Genomic DNA, 9670 nt, shown 5'->3' with positions numbered 1-9670 from the left:
AAATGGTTTTCAGCAATTCTCTCAAAAATGTCCCATCGTAACTGGTATCCTCTCAGCACACACACACACCCAACAGAGGTCCCAAGATGTTTTTCATTTTGTGACGCCCCAATGATGAAGCGCTCTGGCTTCACAAGTCAGTACGCAAAAAGAAAACAATCTGTGAAGACTTTGAGAAATTCAAAACATCTAAAATAGAAATTATGATTACTGCAAATTACATGGAAAAAATTGAGAGCAAGTACCCACACGCATAATGATAAAAATATGTTTTAAGAAGAGTTGTCATTGTCCTGAAGACCAGTGACTCTCATTGTTTCTCTCCACCTACTCTGTCCCAGGTTCAGTGGTTGGTTTGAGGTTTTGAGAAGCATGCGTCTCAGCAGCTGCAGTGGTTATTGACACAACTGTGTTGTCTCATCACCACTGTAGAATTTAAGACCGGATTTTCCTCTCCAACATCACCAGATCGTTCAGCTTTCTACAGTGGTATTGTGGGGCTCCGCTTACTTATTTTGTTATGATCAACTCATGCAGGCCATTGTGTTCAAATGTTTACCTTGTCTGGCCTTCATCTTCATAAAGCCTCTGGCGCTGCCTCCCTGCCTTTTGCTTTGAGTCTTAAATCAGTTTGCTTTGGATTGGATTTTAAAGTAGACATGCATATCAAAAGACAGCTGCGAGCATTTTATTGATATCATTTCACAATTATTCATACTTTTGGAAATAATTTCTCTATTTTGGGCATATATTGTAGTTTTGTATTTATAGTGTATTATGGTTTTATGTAATTGCATTTTCTCAATGTAATTCAAATCTAGCAGTAACTATAAACTCCATGTGCAGCACATCAGTTTCATGCTCTGTATTAGAACTGTGTTAAACTCCAATAGTTTGTAAATCCTGCAACTTCTCCTTTTGTGCTTTTGTCCTCTACTTGTCCACTTTCCTACTTTTTTTTAAAAGATACAGTTCACAGCATGGCAGGAAGTGCTTTTCAGTTAATAGTTCTTTGAGAATTGATCTCTGATGCAAAAATACTATCTTCTGCCCATCGAACTATGTTTTCTTTTGCATTTTTTTTGTATAAACAAATGATGTTTTTCTTTTTGACAGGCTGCTGGTAACAAAGCATCTAAAGATAATGTTACATCTCTAACTTGTTCGTTATGTGTAGACGCAAAACCGATTCATTCCTTAAGTTGAATGCATTCTTTTTATTATTGAATGATTCATAGGTTGGTTGTGGCTTAAAAACAAAAACATGAAAAAAATCCCCTGAGAATCAGGTACAAGGACTGGACTGAAAAAAATGCCTGTAAAATATTGCTAAAGACCAAAATTACACTTTCAGTGCTATGCAAAGTGCAAGTAATATTTTTTTCATTTTTTGTAAATGACGACTGTTGGGTGTGCTGGTCCTCTCCGTATCCTAGTGATAGTCCTAGAGGTTTACACATGAAACGTCATAAATGTCGTAGGTAAATTATTGGCATCTTTTCCACATTACGTACGTAGTGAAGAAGTCAGAGAACTGTGATGCATCTTATCTGGACCTATTAGAGCAGTAGTACCACCAGGTGGTATACTGCATCCACTGCAGCATAAATTGCACAATAGAGGGATTTTTGTTCATACCAAAAAAATGCATTAGTTATCAGTTATTATCAGTTATTTATTTATGTCATATATGTTTATATACGTCATTAAATGTATTTTTATTGCATTTTAAGATTAGTATCATATATTTGAAACATGAGCTCAATGTAAGTGCTCGTTTTACAGAAAAATGAGCATTTATTATTATTACCTAGCATTTTAAATCATTGAGTTGGTTAGGAGGAAACTAATCTTAACAACATCTGTTCATTTTGGAGTCAATTACAACAGCCTATAATAGCTATAATATATTATGGTGTGTTTGCACCCAAAGTGATCATGTACAAGTAAAGGTAATAGTTTTTGCAATTAACTTTAATGGGAAATCCAATATTTTACAGGAACAGCCTATGATTAAAGAAATAACAATTATAAACACTGTAGTAAATGCAATGCTTTTATGAGCCGCATGACGTTTTTATTTTGAAAAAGCTGACCGGAAAGAAACTGCTATTCTTGGTAGGTACGTAATGCTCTTGACGTAATGCGTAATGCTGCCACTGACTGCATCTTTCTCCCAAACCAAAGACTACCAAAGAAGCTGATTTTACTCGGCTTACAATAAGTCTCTAGTCCTGTATTTGTTCATTTTTAAGTGATGTAGAATGGCGTCTGGCTTTGGGAAGATAGTCGTTGGTACCTATGTGGAGATAAAACGCAGCGATGGTAAGTTTCACCCTGTCTATTTATTTTTCCCGTCGCGATGTGTAAGTTGTTTGGGGATCTTTGTTGCTCCGCTGCTGTTGAATATAGCAACCGTTGTTTCTGGCTGCAGAGCGTAACGCTAGCTGCAGATTCATATTAGTTGTCAGGGCGGAGAGTTTCAGCACGGCCTAAGCCTTTGAATGGGCGCCTTACCTTTGTTAGCATGCCCATTCAGAAGATATTTCCCGATACCTCTAGATTCTTATCATTAGATAACAGCAAATGTCTTTGATTGGAATTTATCAAGCATACAAACATATTAACTCTAGCGCCACCTAGTCTCTTAAATTATTTATTATAACAGGGAATTCAAAATTATAATTAGCCAAGCTAGCGGGATTGCTAACCCGGTTAGCTTAGCTAACTAACGTAGACGGCAAGATTAGCGTTAGCTTATGGCTAGCCAAAGGCTGTGTGCTGTTTCCCGGCTTCACACAGCAGTGGCTCTGCAGTAAAATCGGTTTCGTTAACATGCACTTTGGTTTTTGGTTATATTTTATCCCCGATTTCTTTCATTGTTAGCTTATTAAATGCTCTGTCAATAAACCGAACCGCTAGTTGTTATGGAAACCCTTTTGAGGTCTAAAATCCTGTATTAATATTGTCTTTTATCACGGTCATTTGCCATAAAAATACATTTGTAATAAGAGCATATACGTAAGCCATTTTTTATAATTCTTTCCTTTATTTCCCCTATTACTCTTGGTATTGCATGGGTCATAAAAGATGATAGTGTTTTATTTAATAGAGGCAATGCCAAGGATATATAATTGTAGATAGTGTAACCTTAAATATGAGGCACCTACTGATGCCCTCGGTTTTCTGTAGTGGTACTACAAATGTAGCCATAATAGCTTACAAAAAAAGGGGGGTTAAACTGCATTCACATGAGCTGAAGTTGTTTCTGAAGGCTAGCAGATGAGTAGACCGAGAAAAGGGAGAGGCTGGTTGTTGTATGACTCTCCTTTCTGTGAATGCCAGCTTTATTCTTGCTGCTCTGTGTAGTTGTTCGGCATTGCTTCAGGGCTATAGAGCCAAAGATGACACAGAAGTTTGTGTCATTCCTGCTGGTCCTTTTGGGACTTTGCTACACCCAGTGAAATTGTTTTGCAACAAACCCTCAAACAGCACCAATCTTGTACACAAAGCACACGGGAATAAGCTTGAAAGCTAGTGCCAGAGGTGTGCTGCAGCCACTGGTGCTGGTTAGCATCATTGGTAATGTCCCTAAATCCATAATCTCTGTCCTAAGATCAAGAGTGAGATGTGAACTAGATGCACAGCAGGGCTGCAGAAAGAACCAGTTCTGTCTATCTGGTGTTGTATCCAGAGCAGGGATTGCCCTCTCCCTCTCTCTCTGGGGACTGGTTCAGATTCAAGCCGGATTCATGCTATTAGCCACCACCCCATCTGTTGCAGCCGGCTCCCTCTGTTCTGCCAGGACTCACTCGCTCCCTCTGTGTTTTTTCCATTTCATATTTATTCCTGTTGAGAGCTAGGTCTTATAGAAAATAATTAGGAGCAGTTTAATTAGACTACCTCCAGTCATCAGAGGATGATGTGTGCACCTTTAAAGGTATTATACTCTTAATTGTTCCTGGATATCAATATTGAGTATTAATTTTTGGGCTTTCCTCTTTTCTTTTTATCTTTTTTGTTTGTTTGTTTGTTTTTAAGTAAAATATTATGGTTTGGCATTTTATATATTTTAAAGTCTTTCAGAGCAGAGTGGAGTACCGGAGAGGCAAGGGTCTGTGTGGTGTTTGTACACTACATCATTTTTTTCTGAATGTGTGCCATGTTGATATGGTTTCATTAATAGGTGTCTCTGGTTCTGTGGGTGAAAACGATGCTTTGAGGGTTTTGTTTATTCCACAGGCTTAGCAGAACTAGAGCACCCCATTTTAAGCCCCTTCTGCTCCTGGGAGGTGTCAGTGTACCCATTCAGCAAGGTTTTAGTAAAAAAGTGGGGCACTTGATGGGGGATTCAGTAAAACAAGCCCGGTTGTGACTTGGTATTTCAGCTCTTTTAAGTCTAAGGATACAGTGTATGTCTGTGAGGAAGATGTAGGCAGCCGTTAGAGTTTATTAAAGTCTGGGGGGGAAATAAATATTCCCGTCTTTGGCAAGGTCAGAGAGTACAGCTGCACAATAGCTCATGTGGATCTTGTAGATGTACAGTGTCTGGACGTATGTTGTGTCCTTGAAACCTGTCCGTTTGGGTGTGTAGCTTTGCAGAAAGAACGGTAGGATAGGTTCCAGTTAAGGAAATTTGTCACTTCTCGATTATTAAAAGGCATGTCTGCCTTGCCATTTGAAAGTAAATGTAATAACAAAAATAATAATTTTACTTTTAATTAAATCAATAAATCGTTTTTTAATACCTATGCTGTTAGTACTTTAAAACATGCGTTTCTGGGTACAACAGGTTACACAAGCTCCTGATGTTCAGTGTTGTGTTTAGTGCCATTTACTGCTATTGAGGTTCAGTTTACATAGTTCCTGCCACTGCTAACAGCAAATGTCTACAAGCAGCACCATTGCTTAGCCTCTTCATGGGAAATGTCTTGTACTGTTGCATTATGGGTTCATCATGACTGCCTCTCTTGGCATTTGCACTCACTATAAGGCTCAGTTAAACAGTCTCGTCTGATAGCAGAAAAGACGAATTGCTGGCATTTTACAGTGAAGATCCAACTGTCTGCTCATTGACACAACAAACATCTTGCAAAGTTAGAAGACTTGGGAGGAAAGTGATCACTTCATCAGTTTCAGCAGGATCATATGACAGTTACACTGCCTTAGAGTGTTATTCTTGTGTTTGTGGGTTGTTATGAATGAGCCTAAAACAAGCCTTGTCCTTATTATATCTGAACCTAATGACCTGTGTAAAATTGACATTTAGAGTGAGACGAACTTTATCCACTCAACCCCTAGTACCTGTTGAGCATTGTGTCATTTAGCTGTCACTTTAATGTAACAGATCTACCCCTTTTATAATAGTATAGTTCAAGGACTTCAGTTTGATATTTATTGGGCATTTTTTATAACAGTATGTATAATAGTAGGGAGGTCTGGCCATTAATAGGTGTATTGTACTGTATTTTAAGAGAACTTCTAACTGGAGATGTGGTGTTCATGGGTGATTAAAATAACAATTTGGCTGATGATTGATTTGGAGGGGGAGGGGGTTGTTGCTATTTATTTCCTCCTTTGTGTCTGGGAAATAAATACATCTCCATCTCTGTAAATAAAAACAGAATAGTGTGTTTATGTATCATTTAATCCATTCATTTTCTTAACCACTTATCCACTGAGGTCAGCGTTAGGGGTGGATCTATCCCAGCTGTCGCAGTGTGAGAGGCAAACTAGACCCTAAACAGGTTGTATTGCAGGGCCAGCACAGAGAGACAGACCAGCAAACACTCACAGTTGGACTTGGACTCATTGCAGTCGCTCTCAGAGATTGTTAGAGGCTCATAAATAATTGCTGTGTAATTTATAAATGCAGACAGACAGTCTGAATGAGTCTTTGTCAATGAGCACAACTCAAGGGGACTCAGCTTAACTGGCTGCCAGTTGATTGTATTCTGGTGATATTCCTGTAGATCAGGAAGGTTACTGAGACCAACTTTAATAATTATATGTGAATTTCTTCCTATGTAGACAGCATTTTTTTTTTGATGATTCATCACAGCTAATTACTTTATTATCAGAAACTGATTGGATGTAATTGCTTGCTTGATCCCATTCAGTCACAGGCTGATAGCATGCTGACTCTGTCTTTTTGGCACCATTTATGGCCAGGCTTCACTGACAGTGTTGGTGTGCTTGACAATCTCATTTTGCAGCAAAAAATAATAACTAAAGTGTACTTAATTGTGTTAACTTTTAATTTCATGGCCGCCTGCTTTATTTAACTTTGAGTTGAAAAACAGCCATAAATCAGAATATATATGTTACTGCAGTACTCAGCATGCTGAAAAATGTTAAAAATTGTCATTGTATCGTATCATTAATTAAGTAATGTGATAACATCGTGCGGTGTCTGTTGGTTACCACTTAAGTAGTACATGTATTGGGCTGCAGATTTTCTTGTGTAAAATTATATTGTTGTTGTTGCTATTATTATGTTTGAGATAATTATTGGTTATTTATAACCCCTTACATTCCATATTGTTTCATTTTTAATTTTCAGATTTACATATTATAAAATAATAGGACATTTGTCTCGTTTTATCAAAGTAGTTTGGGCGAAGTTGTTCTCTTCTCTGCTGCTGTTACTTATGCACCAAGTAGTTTATTGAGTTTGATCGCGATGAAGCCACAGGAAGTCTGTGGTCGGTGGCTTGCTGCTTGACATTGGCAAAAGCAGGCAGCCGTTTTTTTCCAGGGTGGTTAGCAGAATGGAGCAGTGATTTGGAGAGCCATGCTTGGCACAGTTGTTTCCATAAATCCTCTGAGTGCTGCTACTCTTGGAGGTGTGACATTTAATTTCACATGTCTCTTCCCCCCAGTCACTGTATAATTTAGCTAGATTTTTTTTCAGAGTCTATCTTTCCAAAGACCAGTTTTTGTGGATGAATGTAGTTTGTGGTGGAACAATACCTGTGATAGGTCACCCATCTGGTTATGAGTAGCACTAATGGAAACAGAACTTTTTATAGCTTCTGACACCCAAGAGTGTTTTTACATATCATTCTTTTTAGAAGACGCAAACTCAACAATCTTAAAGTAGACCAACAAAAGAGAAATTAGTTCTTTTTGTGTTTATAGTGCGATTGCATTTTAAAGAGGTTTAAGACCTGATTTTTCTGGTACCCTTCAACTCTGACTCTAGGTCATCTTCCTGTTCACTCTTTAGAGCCCTCAGACCTCGACTCCTCGACTGTTTTTGGAGCTTTTTCTAACTAATTAAGTAACTAATTAATTAGTATAAGTATAGTGTTAGTACTTTTACTTGGGTAAAGGATGTGAATACTTCCTTCATTACAGTGCAAGTTGATGTGTATGAGGAGAAAACGGGCAGAAATATCTTGTTACCATTCAGGGCTCATGCCTAGGGTCCAAAGCGACCTAGTCGTAACAGCCACACAGGATCTTAGAGTAGATCTGTCTACTCCAGTCAACCCTACAGACAGTTTGTTCCTCAGACTCGGTGCCAACCTCCATCAAAGCTATAGACATCGAAAATGTGACGTAATTTCTGGAGTAAAACCGCAAAGGATTGTAGGTACAAGTGGCTAGCGCGCACGGGCTATTACAAGACAACAGTTACAGAGATAAACGGAGACACAAAGAATGGCAAGAAGCTGTATTATTAACTGCCATAGCCGGTTGCATGACAGCCACTGGAAGCCGATGGGTAAAGCGATCAGTCACATGGTCTGTCGATCTCTATTGGGACATTTTTATTACAGTGATCCCTCGTTTATCGCGGGAGTTACGTTCTAAAAATAACCCGCGGTAAGTGAAATCCGTGAAGTAGCCAACTTTATTTTTTACAATTATTATAGATGTTTTAAGGCTGTAAAACCCCTCACTACACACTTTATACACTTTTCTCAGACAGGCATGAACATTTTCACACTTTTCTCTCTTGTTTAAACACTCTCAAAGTTCAAACCTTCGTAGAAAAATAAGTGCGGTATTATACAATGAAGGCACCCGCCGGTGACAAGTCCCACTGCTAGTGATCGAAGATATATGTAAATTTGATAAGCCGAGCGCATTCTTTACTGTACAGGAGACACTGCATGAGATTGATTGACAAATTGAAATTGCACAAAAAAAAATCTGCGAAAGAGCGAGGCCACAAATAGTGAACTGCGATATCGGGCTGGGCCATATTATACCGTTCACGGTAATACCAGTACAATGTTAGGCAACGATAAGAAAATATTGCGATAGAATATGGGTAATACGCGCATGCGCAGTGCCTTTGTTTTCATACGCACATGGCCGAAGAAGCATGGCAGCAGCGGAAAATGAAAAGGGGGAAAGCGGATCATTGAATGAAACGGATGGAACAGAATCGGTTTATAAAAATGGTGCAACTTCAGTGATGCAGAACTGGTTTGGTGTTTATCCGTCAGATACCCACCAAAGCACTTTTTTTTTTTTTTTGTAGAACATGCAAGCGGACCGTCGTTATTACCGTATATGTCGGACTAAGGTGCTTGTAAATCTGGGAGTAATCTGGGTCCAAAACTCCATCCGTTTCAGGTCCCAAAGTCAAACGAACACTGTGGCACACTGAGAGTTAAGAACTGTCTAAATTCTTTCATCTTTAATAAAACAATCAGCATTGCTGCTTAACAGGTGTAACAATTAAGTTTAACATCCAGGCATCCATGAAAACAGACTTTATTACATTTACAGGAGTTAGAAGTTAGCAGGAAGTTAGCGGAAGGTAGCTCGCTAGTTTCGCTAGTTACCTAAGCATGATATACCATGTTCTGACTGAGAGATTTCTGAAAAAATTAAAACTTACAGCTCTGCTATCACTTCCAACATAAATGAAGACAGAAAACGAAACAGCAGTGACATTTGTAGGGTTACTGAAGTTGGACTAGCTGGTATATAATGATGTGCTATGTGATCGCTAGCAACACAGCTAAGTTAGCATAACATAAACAGTGAAGCTGGAGGATGAACGCAGTGGCGTGTCCAACGGGGTGGCCTGGGGGGGGCACAGGCCACCCCCCCAACCAGACTGGCCACCCCAGGTGCCACCCCGAAGCTAAAACAATAAAATTTAATGAAATATCAAATGTACGATTATGGTTTCACAGTGAAGCTCAGATATTCGAGGGTAAGTGAATGCAGCACCGGCTTCTACACTATGAGCATCATGTTAGCAAAGGTAGGAGAGCCAAGCACGAAAGACGGCACTGCGGAAAAATTTTTTCGGCGAAAGATTAACAAGTTAACATAGCTGGACTAGCCATCAGACGTTTGTATGGTGGGCTGATGACTTATTTATTTATTTATTTATTTTTGTAACGGCATGAACAATGAGAGGTGGTGGATTGGCCAGATGTTGGCCGATGTGTAAAAATAACTCAGTTGTTTGGTGGTGGCTATGGCGGAGCTTCCACAGAGGCAACAGGTGGATGAGGGAAGGTGAGGCAGGAGGAGAGACCCGAGGTGGCCGTCGGTCCAAGTGTCAGGTGAACTGAATTTCAGGTAAGAAGTTATGACCTGCAGTCTATCTGGGTCAGATATAAACCAAGTTTAGGTGGAGTTTATTTTCGTTGTGCTGACTTTTTACAGTCAGTTACAATACCTCATACTGCGTGAGCTA

At 39.2% G+C, this 9670-nt stretch overlaps 1 protein-coding gene across 4 annotated transcripts in view; it reads left to right on the top strand.

The window, feature by feature from the left end:
- Positions 1–2088: 2088 nt before the first annotated feature.
- The window catches only part of kif2a (kinesin family member 2a), a 25556-nt gene continuing 17974 nt past the window's right edge, over positions 2089–9670 (top strand). For 3 of the 4 annotated variants that reach the window (XM_005722295.2, XM_005722293.1, XM_005722294.1), the window contains exon 1: positions 2090–2325. In XM_005722295.2, coding sequence (XP_005722352.1) covers positions 2265–2325 — 61 coding nt within the window. In that variant the 5' untranslated portion in view covers positions 2090–2264. Of the gene's footprint in view, positions 2326–9670 lie in introns of all 4 variants that reach the window. The other variant, XM_005722292.2, reaches the window with a different exon arrangement.

Source organism: Pundamilia nyererei, unplaced genomic scaffold (genome assembly GCF_000239375.1).
Source record: "Pundamilia nyererei isolate P.nyererei 1_Seehausen unplaced genomic scaffold, PunNye1.0 scaffold00006, whole genome shotgun sequence".
In the NCBI taxonomy this organism is placed as follows: domain Eukaryota; kingdom Metazoa; phylum Chordata; class Actinopteri; order Cichliformes; family Cichlidae; genus Pundamilia; species Pundamilia nyererei.
The sequence above is the reverse complement of the archived record's forward strand: the minus strand, read 5'-3'. Positions and strand labels throughout refer to the sequence as shown.